This window comes from Cervus canadensis, chromosome 4, assembly GCF_019320065.1.
Source record: "Cervus canadensis isolate Bull #8, Minnesota chromosome 4, ASM1932006v1, whole genome shotgun sequence".
NCBI lineage: Eukaryota > Metazoa > Chordata > Mammalia > Artiodactyla > Cervidae > Cervus > Cervus canadensis.
In genome coordinates, this window is record NC_057389.1 from 67,618,254 (window position 1) to 67,634,251 (window position 15,998).

The 15,998-nt window shown below is 47.5% G+C and overlaps 2 protein-coding genes across 2 annotated transcripts in view; both read left to right on the plus strand.

The window, feature by feature from the left end:
- LOC122440883 overlaps positions 1-3,277 on the plus strand; it is a 26,020-nt gene extending 22,743 nt beyond the window's left edge. Inside the window, exons 6-7 of the mRNA XM_043467563.1 lie at positions 1,423-1,683; positions 2,725-3,277. Of these exons, the coding sequence (XP_043323498.1) occupies positions 1,423-1,683; positions 2,725-2,792 (329 nt within the window). The 3' untranslated portion in view covers positions 2,793-3,277. The remainder of the gene's footprint in view (positions 1-1,422; positions 1,684-2,724) is intronic.
- Positions 2,832-11,749, plus strand: LOC122440005 (H-2 class I histocompatibility antigen, alpha chain-like). The gene is made up of 5 exons (XM_043465699.1): positions 2,832-3,000; positions 8,315-8,590; positions 8,703-8,801; positions 9,122-9,247; positions 9,384-11,749. The coding sequence occupies exons 1-5, from the start codon at positions 2,832-2,834 to the stop codon at positions 9,389-9,391; spliced, it is 678 nt and encodes a 225-aa protein (XP_043321634.1). The 3' UTR covers positions 9,392-11,749.
- Positions 11,750-15,998: the final 4,249 nt, after the last annotated feature.

Consider the following 15,998-nt stretch of genomic DNA (forward strand, 5'->3'; position numbering starts at 1 on the left):
GGGGATAAAAACTTCTGAGCAAAAGTTTTTTAGAAGTTAAGTACGAAAGTAAGCCAGGGATATCTCAGAAATGTGACCTGAGTTTAACATACAGCGCTTATTTAAATAGCTTGAGTCAGGACTGACTGCTAAGTAGATTTCATCTCCAGCACCAAGTTAAATCAATGAGTTTGGAGTTATGGTAGAGAGGCAGCATTGGACTCAAAGAGATAAGAGATCAACTAGTCTTAGGCCTCCCTGGTGGCTCAGATGGTAAAGAATCTGCCTGCAATGCCGGAGACCTGGGTTTGATCCCTGGGTTGGAAGATCCTCTGGAGAAGGAAATGGCAACCCACTCCAGGTTTCTTGCCTGGAGAATCTCATGGACGGAGGAACCCGGTGGGATACAGTCCCTGGGATCACAAAGAGTCGGACACGACTGAGTGACTAACACACAGTAATGTCTGCTGTGGGAACAGAAGGGAGTGGGGAATGGAGTCAAGGTGCCACCAGCTTGGCAGTAATGGTTCAAGCTAAGAATGATGTCCAGCCTTTCTCAAGCATGTCCGGGAAATGAATTAAGCTTAATTAACCATATCAATTGAGCTCCCAAGCAACCAACTTTTTAAAAATATCCCACCCTTTTTGTGAGAAATTGGAAACCAGACAATCACACTCACTAGAGATGAATACAAAGTATGAGTAAGTAGGCCCTGCATGAGGAGCTGAGAAGCTTTCTGAGAATAAAGTCCATAAGCCGTAATACGTGAACTTTGGCCTCAGTGTTCAACTGGTGCTGTCTATATTTAATCTCTTTGGATGCCCTTATATATTTTTTTTCACTGAAATTGCTAGTGCTTACTCTTGCTAATAGGACTTCCCTTGTGGCTCAGACGGTAAAGTGTCTGCCTACAATGAGGGAGACCCGGGTACGATCCCTGGGTCGGGAAGATCCTTTGGAGAAGGAAATGGCAACCCACTCCAGTACTCTTGCCTGGAAAATCCCATGGACGGAGGAGTGTGGTAGGCTACAGTCCATGGGGTCGCAAAGAGTCGGACACGACTGAGCAACTTCACTTCACTTCTTCACTCTTGCTAATGGACTTCCCAGGTGGCGCTAGTGGTAAAGAACCCACCTTTCAGTGCAGGAAACATAGGGACTCGGGTTTAATCCCTGGGTTGGGAAGAGCCCCCGGAGGAGGGGCAACCTACTCCAGTTTTCTTGCCTGGAGAATCCCACGGACAGAGGAGCCTGGTGGACTACAGTCCATGGGGTTGCAAAGAGTTGGACATGACTGAAGCAACTTAGCACACGCACACACATTCTTGCTCGTGATGAATTCTCTTGGGTAAGTTTCTACAGCCAACCTCACCCAGCACACTGAGGCCTGGTGCAGACCCTGGTGGTCTATGTGAACCCAAGACCAGTTTGTGTTTCCACAGGGACGCACTTCCTCCGCTACCACTACCTGTACCTGTCCGAGCCGGGCCCAAGCCTCCCTAAGTTTGTGGCTGTAGGCTACGTGGATGATCAGCCTTTTATCCAGTATGACAGCCGTATGGACAAAGCTGAGCCCCAGGCTCCATGGATTTCATCCAAGAATGCCACATACTGGGAGGACGAGACCAAGAAGCAGAGGAAATGGGCAGAGATTCATCAGGTGGAGACGCGGATAGAGATGGGCTACCACAACCACAGCACCGGTGCGTTGGGTGGAAGCCCCATGCTCCTTCCTTCACCTTCTGCACACTCACTCTCCGGGCAGCTGTGCTTGTCAGAGGGTGTGGGGCAAGCCTCTGACACTTGGCTCTTCTCAGTCCACTTCCCCCACAGTCCAGCAGGGGCCTCAGGGCCTCAGAACAGTGCAGCAAGCATCATAGGAGCCGGGGGCCCATGATGTCTCCCCCTAACCCCTTGCCTGCCCCTTAGCTAACCTGGGTTCTGAAACTCAGCTGATGGGGAGAGGATTTCCCTGCCTCATCCTCACTCACGCAGTACCCCCAGGCCCTCTGGTACCGCCTCAGCTTCTCCTTCTCAGCAACAGTGCGCTTGAGCCCACCACCAGGGCTGCTGCTTATTCTGAATGAAGTGCTTATGGAGCACAGCTTGTTCACACAACACCGTCCCTGTCTGTGCCTGGATACCCAAATGCCCAGACTAAAAGCCTCAGGTCCCCAGAGGCCTCAGAATCAGTAGATACAAAGGATATAAAGGATTGAGACTGAGAAGGGCTGTGCATCAGCCAAGGGCCCCCGGGATAAGCATGGCATGACTTAGTCTTACTGTTGAGAACATTTTACACCCACAGGTGGGCTTCCCTGATGACTCAGCTGGTAAAGAATCTGCCTGCAATGTGGGTGACCTGGGTTTGATCCCTGGGTTGAGGAGATTCCCTGGAGAAGGGAAAGGCTACCCACTCCAGCATCTGGTCTGGAGAATTCCATGGACTGTATAGTTCATGGTGATGCAAAGAGTCAGACACGACTGAGCAACTTTCACATAGTGTGGGATGTGATATAAGGATGTGTCTAATTATGAACTGGGGTGTTTGTCCCACATGAGAAGCCTAGCAGGTTTCTCAACCCAGGCTGCTTATGAAAATTACTTGGGAGATTTTTATCTAAATGATGATGCCCCGTCCCTCTACTTTTTTGACATCCCTGTGGGTGGTGGGCTTCTCCCTGGCTCTCAGGGACTTGACCCACAGTCCCCACTAGTGACAACTTTCTTACCTGTACTCACAGGCATACACAGCACTCAGCGCATGTTTGGCTGTGAGATCCAGGAAGATGGCCACTCCAACAGCTTCTAGCTGTTTGGCTATGATGGGCAAGACCACCTGTCACTGGACATGGAAACTCTGAACTGGGTGACAGCTAACCCCATGGCTCTGTGGACCAAGAGCTGGTGGCAGACAGAGCGCTGCTATGCTGAGTATGACAAAGCCTACCTGGAAGGCCCCTGCCTCACCTCCCTGCACAGATACCTGGAGCTGGGAGGCCAGAGATTCACCCGGAGAGGTAAGGTTCAGCCTGTGGCTCCCATTCTCAAGAGCCATCCCATTTGACAGATAAGTCTCTGGGAAATGAGGAGGCAGGCTGCGTCCCCAGGCTGTGTCCCCCTGGCTCAGGCAAGCCCTCTGGAGTCCAGAAAGATGGCCAGCTAGCCAACAGCTTTTTGCTGCAGAGTAAGAAGAAAGCCCAGACCTCAGGTCTTTGCTCCAAATAAGATAGAGTGTGGAGTTCTGAAGTCTCCCCTGTTCCAATGTGGTCTTGGGAATAAAGTCTCTTAATCTGGGTCTCATTTTCTTCATCTGCAGGGCAAGTGGGTTAAACTAGGTCCTCCTAAAGTCCTTTGGGGATCTACCAGCCTATAACTCTGCTCCTTGGGAAAGAGATCTCAGGTTCCAGGAGAACAGCAGCCCTCACCTGTCCCTAGACCACTGGGGACTGACAGGGAAGCTGAAGCTTTTTTCCCCTTTCCTCCCCGACACCCCTCATGATAAATGTGCTCCCCAGACTCCAGGTGCATCATAAACTTCTCCTGACCCCAGCCAACCAGGGCTAGAGACACAAAGGCTGGGGTGGACACTAGGGAAGGTAGGTGCTTGGGAATGCCTAGGGTGAAAGCCTTTCTGGCTGAGGTTGCCAGGGGTGGAGCTGATCAGAACACCCAGGACACCATGGATGTCTGGCAATTGAATGGTGGGACGTGAATCAGCTGAGGTAATAGAGAGGATATTCCTCAAAGGGAGGACAGGACAGATCACATCAGGAGTAGAAGATGTGATTGTGAGAGCAGAGCATGGTGGTTCAGAGCTCAGGCATTGGAGCCTAGCCTCCAGATAACTCATCCCAGATCCAGGATTAACTGGCTGTATGACCTTGTGCCAGTTACTTGCCTTCTCTGCACTTTAGTTTCCTCATCAGTATAATGAGGATATTAATAGTAGCTCCTGCCTCTCCAAAGCACCATATTGGTGTGCATTAAATAAGTACTGTGGAACTCTCATTTAGCACCTATGTGCTAAATGCACTCATTTGTCCTATGTCCTTCCCCTGGGAGATTAGTGAGGATTCTTCACAGAAGTAGAACCAACAGGCTACATGGAGAGAGAGAAAGAGTTATATTCTAAGGAACTGGCTCATGTGACTATGGCGGCTAAGTTCCAAGATCTGCGGTTGGCAAGCTGGAGACCAAGGAGAGCCAATGTTGCAGTTCCAGTCTGAGACTAAAGGCCTGAGAACTGGGAGAACTAGTAGTATGGTTCCTTCAAATGCTAGAAAGTTTGAGGCCCAAGAAGAGTCAGTGTTTCAGTTTGAGTCTGAAGACAGGAAAAGACCAGTGTTCCAGCTCAGCAATCATGCTAGAGGAACTCCGTTACTCAACCTCTTTGTTCTGTTCAGATCTTCAGTTGAGTGTATGGACCCACTCACACTGCAGAAAGCAGTCTGCTTCACTGAGTCCAGTGATTCAAATGTTAACCTCAGGCAGAATACTCTTCAACATAAATCACAGCAAGATCCTTTTTGACCCACCTCCTAGACAAAATAATACTCTTCAACATAAATCACAGCAAGATCCGTTTTGACCTACCTCCTAGACAAAAATAAACACATGGGACTTCATTAAGCTTAAAAGCTTTTACATGGTAGAGAAAACATAAACAAGATGAAAAGACAACCCTCAGAATGGAATAAAATATTTGTAAACAAAGCAACAAAGGATTGATTTCCAAAATATACAAACAGAATATGCAGCTCAGTATTAAAAAAAAAAAAATAACCCAACCAAAAAATGAGTAAAGACCTAAGTAGACATTTCTCTAAAGAAGACATACAGATGGCCAACAAATGCATAAAAAGATGTTCAATGTTACTCATTATTCGAGAAATGCAAATCAAAACTACAACGAGGTATCATCTCACACTTGTCAGAACAACCACCATCAAAAAATCTACAAACAGGGACTTCCCTGGTGGTCCAGTATTAAGACTTTACCAGGCAAGGCAGGGGACATGGATTCAAGCCCCGTCAGGGAACTAAGATCCCACATGCTGCGAGGCAACTAAATGTGCACAACACAACTAGAGAGAAGTCCACTTGCCACAACAGAGAACCGGTGCAGCCATAAATAAATAAATATATATATATACATATATATATATATATATTTAAATCTACAAACATTAAGTGCTGGAGAGGGTGTGGATAAAATGGAACCCTCTTGCACTGTTGGTAGGAATGTAAACTGATACAGTCACCATGGAATACAATATGGAGTTTCCTTAAAAACCTTGAAATAGAACTACCATATGACCCGGCAATCCCACTACTTGGCATATACCCTGAGAAAACTACAATTCAAAAAGACACACGTACCCCAATGTTCATTACAGCACTATTTACAATAGCCAGGACATGAAAGTGAAACTATTCGCCTCAGATTGGGACTCTAAGTCACATGGCCAGGACTTGAACACAGCCGAAACCCCACATGGGACTCCAACCATGATCTTTTCATTAGAATCACTCACCTGGTGTCTGGACTTAATAAGGAACAGTTTCTTTGTGTCTCAGCACAGAAGGAATCCAGCAAGAGGCAAAGTGATGGGTTAGCAGTAGATATATAAATATAGGACACTTAGAAGAGATGTAAGCAGGCAGGCCAGGGAGCTCTACCCTAAGGATTAAGTGGGCTACAATTTTATAGTCAAAGCAAAGGGGGAGGGAGAAAGTACCACCTTCTTTGAGTAGACATGAGATTTACATCAGTAGCTCCTCCTTTGTATCAGGCAGGAGACTGTCTGACCCATGAGGTCAAACTAGGATTATCATAGCACTTATTCAAATCAGTAGAAGGGTGGTGACATTTTTCTTCCACCTAAAGGCCCGAGGCATATCTCATGCTTGTAGTTAAGCAAGCCTGCTTCATTTCATGATGTTCCAATAGCTTTCTTGACTGATCATTAACTGAGAGTGGTCTCCCAAAGTCTCCTAGGTTTCCCCTTCTATCTATAGTACCTTACTGGGACATCTATAGCTACTTGTATAACTATTCTATTCTATTCCTCTCAGAAGCAACCTAAACATCCATCAACAGATACACAGGTAAAGAAGATGTGGTACATACATATAGTGGAATATTGTTGTTATTCAGTCACTCATTCATTTCGGATTTTTTGCGACCCCACGGACTGCAGTATGCCAGGCTTCCCTGTCCTTCACCATCTCCCGGAGTTTTCTCAAACTCATGCCCATTGAATTGGTGATGCCATCCATCTCATCTTCTGTCATCCCCTTCTCCTCTTGCCTTCTATCTTTCCCAGCATCAGGGTCTTTTCCAATGAGTTAACTCTGCATCAGGTGGCCAAAGTTTTGGAGTTTCAGCTTCAACATTAGTCCTTCCAATGAACACCCAGGACTGATCTTTAGGATGGACTGGTTGGATCTCATTGCAGTCCAAGGGACTCTCAAGAATCTTCTCCAACACCACAGTTCAAAAGCATCAATTCTTCAGCACTCAGCTTTCTATATAATTCAACTCTCACATCCATACCTGACCACTGGAAAAACCATAGCCTTGACTAGATGGACCTTTGTTGACAAAGTAATGTCTCTGCTTTTTCATATGCTGTCTAGGTTGGTCATAACTTTTCTTCCAAGGAGTAAGCATCTTTTAATTTCATGGCTGCAGTGATTTTGGAGCCCCCCAAAATAAAGTCTATCGCTGTTTCCACTGTTTCCACATCTATTTGCCGTGAAGTGATGGGACTGGATGCCATGATCTTAGTTTTCTGAATGTTGAGCTTTAAGGAAACTTTTTCACTCTCCTCTTTCACTTTCATCAAGAGGCTCTTCAGTTCTTCTTCACTTTCTGCCATAAGGGTGGTGTCATCTGCATATCTGAGGTTATTGATATTTCTCCCAGCAATCTTGATTCCAGCTTGTGTTTCTTGCAGCCCAGCATTTCTCATGATGTACTCTGCATATAAGTTAAATAAGCAGAGTGACAATATACAGCCTTGGCATACTCCTTTTCCTATTTGGAGCCAATCTGTTGTTCCATGTCCAGTTCTAACTGTTGCTTCCTGACCTGCATACAGGTTTCTCAGGAGGCAGGTCAGGTGGTCTGGTATTCCCATCTCTCTAAGAATTTTCCAGAGTTTGTTGTGGTCCACACAGTCAAAGGCTTTGGCATAGTCAATAAAGCAGAAGTAGATGTTTTTTTGGAACTCTCTTCTACTGCGTCATGATCAGTAAATCTTTAATCCAATTTTCTGTTGATGGGCGGGGCTGTGTTTCATGGCAAATAGATGGGGAAACAATGGAAACAGTGAGAGACTTTATTTTCTGGGGTTCCAAAATCACTGCAGATGGTGACTGCAGCCATGAAATTAAAAGACACTTGCTCCTTGGAAGAAAAGCTATGACCAACCTAGACAGCATATGAAAAAGTAGGGACATTACTTTGTCAACAAAGGTCCATCTAGTCGAAGCTATGGTTTTTCCAGTAGTCATGTATGGATGTGAAAGTTGGACTATAAAGAAAGCTGAGCACCAAAGAATTGATGCTTTTAAACTGTGGTGTTGGAGAGTCTTGAGACTCTCCAACTGTTGGTCTTGAGAGTCCTTTGGACTGTGAGGAGATCAAACCAGTCCATCCTAAAGGAAACCAACCCCAAATATTCACTGGAAAGACTGATGCTGAAGCTGAAACCAATACTTTGGTCACCTGATGGGAAGAATTGACTCATTGGAAAAGACCCTGATGCTGGGAAGTACTGAAGGAAGGAAGAGAAGGGGATGACAGAGGATGAGATGGTTGGATGGCATCATCAACTCAGTGGACATAAGTCTGAGCAAACTCCGGGAGTTGGTGATGGGACAGGGAAACCTGAAGTGCTGCAGTCCACGGGGTCGCAAAGAGTTGGACATGATTGAGTGACTGAACTGAACTGATTAGGCACCTACTGTATGCACAAAGTCAAAGAGGAAGTAAATAAAGTCACTGAGAAAACCCTAGGATCTCTGTAGGAAGAAGGGGGTATGTCAGACTAGGACCCAACAGCCCCCCAGAGGAAGCTCCTTGGAGGTTGGGGACAGAAAGTCAGCCCCCCTCATGGCAATTAATAGGTCAATGCTCCTTTGTAACAGCTGGAAATCAGTCATCCCTGCCTACAACAGTAATTGGGTACATCCCCTAGACAGAGACCTCGTCCCCATTTCCTTGTCCTCCACCCTGGAAGATGCTGGAGGAGCCCAGAATTAAGCCTAAGGGATAGGCAGAGAGCAGCCACTCAGCAGTCTTCCTCCCTCCTCCTCTCCTTGCAGAACCACCCACAGTCCGGGTGACAAAGCACTCAGCCCAGGACGGGGGTACCACCCTGAGGTGCTGGGCCCTGGGCTTCTATCCACGAGACATCTCACTGAGCTGGTGGCTGGGTGAGAAGAAGTTGAATTCAAAGCTTGAGTATGTGGAGACACGCCCCAGTGGAGATGGCACCTATCAGACATGGATGGCCGTGTGGGTGCCGGCTGGGAATGAGACCCAATACATATGCCATGTGCAGCACTCCAGCCTGAATCACACGCTCACTGTGTCCTGGGGTGAGAAGCTGGGCTTGCCCGGGAGGGGCTGAGGGGGGAGAAGGGGAGGGTCCCAGGGGACCGGAGACAGTCCCATGATCTGCGAGTGCCCACTTTTCTCTGTTTTTCTTAGAAATGCCCTCTCATCCAGGACTTACGGCCATAGTTATCTCTCTCATCCTGATCTTGCTGGTGATTGGCGGTGTTGTGAGCTTGATCAAGTGCCTTCAAGGTAGGTGGGTAAGGAACAAAGGAGTGGGAAGCCCTCTGGCTGCAGAGGGCTTTTAGGGAAGGAATGTATCCTTCCCTGCCGCAGCAAGAACTGTTTTCTCCTGGGAGCAGCAACTACTGCTGAGGTCCTGCCCCCTGTCCCCCACATGTAGAAAAGCCCAAATGTCCCCACCCCACCCCAGTTGCACACCACCAGGAGGACCCTGTGGATTCCACAGTTGGGGGAGACCTGGGACTGACTTGGGAAAAGGCCCAGATAGGGGAGGAAGAGGGATGGTGGGGACCCACTCACCGGGTCTCCTGTGTTCTTTTTCTCCACAGCCAGGAATAAGGAACCTCACAAGCAAGTCCCAGGTGATTGTGGTATGGACCAGTTGGGGAGAGGAAACCCCAGATGTTCCCAACATAGCAGAGATGCCTTAGAACTCAGGATGGGGGTGGGGCATGGTGTGTATGCTTTCCCTGGCCTCAGTCCCCTGCCCCCAGGCAGAGGGGGTAGGGAGCATTCCAGAGAGCCACCATCCGGGTTTGCAAGAGGGTTGGGGAGCCTATTGGGGTCACCTCCATTCCTTTCTTCCTGCAGGTGAATAGGACCCCCATAATTCTCAAAGCCCAGCAAGATCAAGAGCTGCTCAACTCATCTGCTGACAGAAGTCACTGTCACAAATCAAGGTTGTGTTTTGTGGAGTATTAGGCTCCCCTGCACTGGCTGGCTCATGTGATCTGTGAAGGGCCCACCCAACCCAAAACTGAGCCCTCTGCATCCCCACCAGCCTTCTTACAAGCAGTCTGTGCCACTAAGATGGCTTTACCCTCTTCCTGAAGCCCTTTTAAAAGTCTAATTATTTCCAGTTTGGGGGGATGGGAAGGGGGGCCGTAGTAATCCCTCAGCTCCTCTTACACTTGACAATTTGCAGAGTGATTTCATGTTAATTGTAAATCTCACTTGAGCTTCTCAGGCACTCTATGAGTTTGGCAATGTTACTCTCATTCCCACTTGCCCAACCTGAAAACCAAGGGTCTGGGCAGTCAGGGAAAAACCAGAAAAGTATCCAAGAGTTATAGGGGCAGCATCCTGTGTGAACCTGCTAGCATCAGAAAGAAATGACTGACTGCCTGCTTCTTTTATAGGTGTGTTCTGTATATATGTATGATCTCCTTCTGTATAGATTAGAGTGTTGGGTGTGTGAGGGTATAGGAGAGGCAGTAAGGGTAGGTGTGTGAAACTGAGGAGGTGTGTTAGGGTGAGGATGTGTGGGTGTGTATGTTTGAGGGTGAGAGGATATATGGGGTGCATGTGAGGGGGAGTGTATGTGTGGTGTGTGGTATCCTTTTGTATTTGAGGAGAAGCTCAGAAGACAGGTACCTGGAGACCTGTTAGTTAGTCCCAGGCAACTGAAGGTTGGGACACAATTCAGACCATACTTTCCCTATGTCCTATCCTTTTGAATGGTTGAATTTTTACAATAGGCACAGGTTACTGATAGAGTAGGAAAAGACCCCTTTTCTCTGTGTCACATGAAAATGCCTGTGAAGGATATGTCTGGAGAAGGCCCAGCCTCACCTTTGCACGTTCAGTGGAGCAGAAACCCCTTGTCTCCTCTCTGAACAAGAATCCAGTCTCAGGGCCATTTGATGTGCTAGCAGTTGGGACTCCAGAGCCGAGGCAGAGAGAGCGTTCTCCATTGTCATAAGGACACAAGGTCAGACCCCTTCCAGAGCACCCGCTGCCTCCCTTTCAGCTGACGCCAAAGTGCAACGGAGCCTCCTGTGGGGAGTTTGAAACTTCTGTATCTACAGCCCTGGGAGGCTCAAAGGCCAAGGATGTGAACGCTTGTAATACTAGAAAAAGAATCAACCTACCCTGGTGGCCTGTAGGACCTAAGCAGTGAGCTTGTAATGATTGACTTGTACTGAAGACATGTCTTATATGTCTGTTTTTCTCACCGATGTTGTCATGCTGTGCAAACCACATACTAAGCAGAGTTCTAGGCACTTTATTGTATGTTAGTCTCTCAGTCGTGTCCAGCTCTGTGAGACCCCATGGACTGTAGTCCACCAGGCTACTCTGTCCATGGAATTCTCTAAGCAGGAATACTGGAGTGGATAGCCATTCCTTTCTCCAGGGGATTTTCCTGACCCAGGGATCCAACCTGGGTCTTCTGCATTGCAGGCAGATTCTTTACCATCTGAGCCACCAGGGAAGCCCTTTATTTTGTACTTTATTGTATACTAAGCTATTTAGTCTTCCAAGCATGAGTGTGGGGGGTAATGAATACTTCTGTGGTACAGATGAGGAAACTGAGGCCCAGGGTCCCACAGCTGATTCATGCCAGAGCTGGGATGTGAGGACAGGCAGTCTGGCTGCTGCAGCCTGGCCACCTCACCACTGCACCAAAGCCTCAAAAATAACTGAGCTGTTCTGTAAATGGGCAAGTAAGTACAGGTCTACAATCCCTTTTTCGCAGTTCTGAAATCTACAAAAACCTCTGGAAGCTAGAAGCATCTTCCCAACTTTGTCATCAAAACATGACCTGGGAGAGGGGCAGGAGGGGAAAAAAAAAAATCCTAAAGTGAAGTGAGGTTCAGTGCTTCCACTGCCAGGGGCACAGTTTTGATCCCTAATCAGGGAACTAAGATCCCACATGCCCCACTATGGAGCAAAAAAGAAAAAGAGTCAAGTGGGGTTATTCATATTCTTCATTTACTTCCTCTAGTGTGCCTTTTCACATTTTTTCACAGAAATACTGATTTGGGGGATTATTGGATGTCACCCCAGACATCTCTGGTAGTATTATATAATATTCAGTATTCACATCTTGGTATCTTTCTAAAGCCCAAAAAATTCTAAATTCTAAACTATATCCGGCTCTAAGGGTTTCGGGTAAGGGATTATGGACCTGTATTAATAAGGTTTTGTGGTAATAAATGTGTTTTATTTTTACAGTTCTCTGGCTGTATGGTGAGACAAGTTAGAACAAAGGTCAGGTCTGGTCCCCACCAATGAGAGGCACAAGTGCCCAGGTGGACCCTCAAGGCTCCCTCAGCCCTGGGTATACTTAGGGCCTCCTGAGAAGAAGTAGAACTTTCTTCTCTGGGGATGGAGTGGAGGCAGAACGTTTTTGGGAAGAAGCAGATAGAAGGAGCCTTCTGATTAGTCTTTCTCTCTTTGAATTGCTATAGCTGGGTCACCCTTCAGTACCCCACACATAACCCCCAAGACTTCAGGCTCCTCTATAGACCCTCCAGACCCACCTCCCAGTTTTGATCTCATCCAACCAAGTGTAGCCCTTAGACTGACAATCTGCATGGCTTCTTTGATGCAAGGGGGTGGTATATTCAGGGAGTCTTAGATATAGGGTCTGGCTTCTGTAATTATGAACACTGGGCAAAATAGGCTGGAAGTTCCTGTCCAGTTCTGGGCTTCCCTGTGTCTAGGACCCTGAATACTTCTGGGACTGTGGAATTATAGGGTCATCTCTCCAAATGAGAAAAAAGGGGCAGAGAGGCCATAAACTAGAACAGTGCCATAACAGCCCCTGTAGGACAGCAGCAGGGCCCCTGGCACCTGCCCCCAAAGGGTATGGTCTTTCCTTCTTCCATTAGCCTCATTGGCTAATTGGTTTAGAAACTGCCAGAGGGCAAGGGACATGCAGTCTACATCTGTCCTGGATATCCATCCACAAACCCTGGTTTTTGCACCTCACTGCCTTATCCTGCTGGTTTTACTCACTCTGTCCACCCAGCCTCTGATCTTTTCATCAGAACATAACATTTGCAAGAAAACCTGGGGTTCTGGGACCAAGGGGCTGATAGAAATGCCTGAGGCAAGGAGACAGCTGTTAAACTGCCTACCCTGGCCTGAGGGGCCTTCCTCCCCTTTCCTGAGTCCTACTAACCCTTCCCTGCTGGAGTGGCCCCCACCCCAAACTTGACACCGCAGGCAGAACCTACCAGCTTTTTTGCTGCCAGTGGCTCCACTGTCCTGATGTTCAAGAAGTATCTGCGCCATAAACAGACTATGAAATCTTTGGTAACTGGATCGATTTTGTTTTAATCATATCTCCCTTATAGGCTAGTTCAGGTGTTTTGCCTATGAAAGTGAAAGTGAAGTCGCTCAGTCATGTCTGACTCTTTGTGACATAGAACCATAAAATACATTTTAGGAAAACAAAACAAAACAAAATATATATACACAAAATAAAATAATACATTTTGGACCTAAAAGGATCCTGAAGCACCTCTTTGAACCCCTGATAATTTGACCCTCTCACTAACTGCCCCACCCCCATCACACTACTTCCCTCTGCTGAGGTTTTGAGGCCTCTCACATTAGAGTCCTTCCTGTCCAGGCTGTGAGCTCTCTCTCAAGCGCATTTCTTTTATCTCCCATCCACACCCCAACATATTTTGGTTTATGTCTGGTGCAGCTGCAAAAATCGAAATAAAGGAACACAATTCAATTACCACCCCACAACCAGTAGGAGTGAACCCAGGGGTCTAATGGCACCAAGGGATGAGCAGGCTTAGAAAGCATGGCTGTCTCCCATAACCCAGGTTTTGCTCCACCCCCATTTTTGTTTTTTTGGCTTTTTAAAAAATATTTATTTATTTGCCCCCATCAGTCTTGGTTGTAGCATGCAGGACCTTCGTTGCGTCATGCATTGTGGTACACCGGCTCAGTAGTTGTGGAGTGCGGATTCAGTTTCTCTGGGGCATGTGACATCTTAGGTCCCCAGCCAGGGATCAAACCCAAGTCCCCTGCATTGCAAGGCAGACATTTAACCACTGGACCACCAGGGAAGTCCCTCCACCCCTGTTTTTGTTTCACTGCTTAGTAGCGGCTGGTCAATGGTCTCAACCAAAGTCTGGTGCTCTGAGCCTAACTGAACCCGCCTGGACATCTGCCTCTCTTGGCTTCCTTCCCCAGCCACTGCTGCCAGGGGAGAAACTTGTGAGGGGACAGAAGGCAAATGCAGAGGGAGTTTGTCTTAGCCCTGAGTGTTCCTCTCAGCTTCACCAATGGACACCATGGTCTCAGGAGTGGACAGAGGCAGGAAGGCAAGGGTTCTGAGTGCCCTACAAAGGGCATGGGAATCTGGCAGGGGTAGGATGGCAGGTTTGCAAGGGCTCCTCCCTCAAATCCTTGATCTGAGGGAATAGCCTTCCTATCCAGCAGGGCACTGACTTTGTGTCCTGAGGGCACGACCACGGGCCTCTCTAGGGAACTGCTTCCTTCTGTCAGCCATTCTGGGCTGTGGCTCAGAACCTGTGGGTGGAGTGCTAAGTCATATTTCTAAGCCTCAGGCCACCCTGATGGCCTCCCTACTCCCATTTGCACAAATCTCACATGCTAACCACTTACTCAGGAGTCCTGTCCCAAACCACAACTTCTTGAGGGGCTATTCCATTCAGAACAGAATTCTCTGGTTGTTCAGTGTGGCCTGGCGCTGTGATTATGTGTCAAATGAATGAAGGAATTCACTAATAAATAATAATGAATCATGGGTATTCAAAGAATACCATTAGAATCCAAACTCTCCAAACAGGAAGGCTTTCTTACAATGTCATCTCCAATGCAGCTTGACTCACCCAGTTTCCCTCACTGTTCCAGCCTTGCCTCCCTTGCTCCCAAGGCCATCCAGAACTCAGAGACCCAGACATGCCTGTCCTGGGTACCATGATGAATTATGCAGGATATCCAAGCAGCCACAGCCTGGTCAGATGGGAACTAATGACAAAGGCCAACAGGAAGGCCCAGCCCTGGGCTGGTATTCTTTTACCTCTCTAACTTCCTGGAAATGTTCACAGATCAGTGTGACATCAAAAGCATAATCAAGGACATAGGCTCTTTAACAGCTGTGTCTTTCTAGACTCTCCTTGCCCCAAACTGCCACACAGTACAAATGGAACCACACGACCTCATCTCAAAGCAAACAGTCAGGGAGGAGGGGGTCAACCTTCCAGCTGTCTATGCCAAAGGCCTGACCCTCCAGGTCCCATTACTCCACAGTGCCAGAGTCAGGATCGGGAAGAGACCCAGGAAGCCCAAGCTCTCTGCACCACAGCCAAGGCAGAGAAGAGGCTGGGCCTGTATTAAGGAAAAGCAAGGCTGACCCACTGGTCATACTCACTCTGTCCAGCCAGGACCTCTGGAATCTGACAGGGAGGAGACAGTGCTAGGGCATGGTGGACAAGCCTGAGTCTTGAACCCAGAGCGTAGAGACAAACCAGAATTGTAACATTAGAAGGCATTCTGGGGACTTCCCTGCCAGTCTGGTGCTTAGGACTCTGTGCTTCCAATGCAGCAGCTTGCAACTTCCATCCCTGGTCAGGAAACTAAGATCCCATATGCCACGTGGCACAGCAAAAAAACCACCACCAACAGCAAAGTCCTGCTGAATAGCTCAGGGAACTATATTCAGTAACCTCTAATACACCATAATGGAAAAAAAATATATAAGTATATATGTGTAACTGAATCACTTTGCTGTATGCCTCAAACTAACACAATATTGTAAAACAACTATACTTTGATTAAAAAAAACAACAACCAGGCATTCTGGAGGTCTTCCATTCTAACCCCATATCCAAGGGTTCAGTAAACTTTCTTGTGAAGTGTCAGACAGTAAATATTTTAGACCTTTCTGGCCACAGTCTCTGTCTAAATATTCACCTTTGTTTTCTCGTTTTACAACCCCTTTAAAATTTAAGAATTGCTCTTTGCTCTTGAGCCTTACAAAAAGAAACCGAGGGCCAAATTTGCCAACCCCTGTGTGGTCAAGCCCATGCTACACTGCCTCTCGGATACCTCTGACAAAGTGGTTCCCCGTGTCTGTGTGACAAATGCTTGCCTCCTTCACCATCAACTGGAATATAATCATCTGCCATTGTGTGGGATTCTTCAGCCTAAAAAGGCTGATGTGAATTTCCATGGATAAATCTTCTGAAATCAGAATCCTGAGAAAAATGCTCAGCTTCATTGCTGAGCCCTAGCTCCTGAGTGCCCTCCACAGCTCTCTTTCCCCTGGGACAATGACACCTGAGGCCCTGTGTGTGCCAAGTGGTCTGCTCCAACTACCCGCAGCCCCCAGCTGAGTTCAAGAGAAGGCTAGCAGTCCTTCTGTGAATAGGAGAGTGTGCCTGGTTGCTGAGGGTGTACAGGTTGCAAGAGGGCTTAAAACCAAGCCTCCTGTAT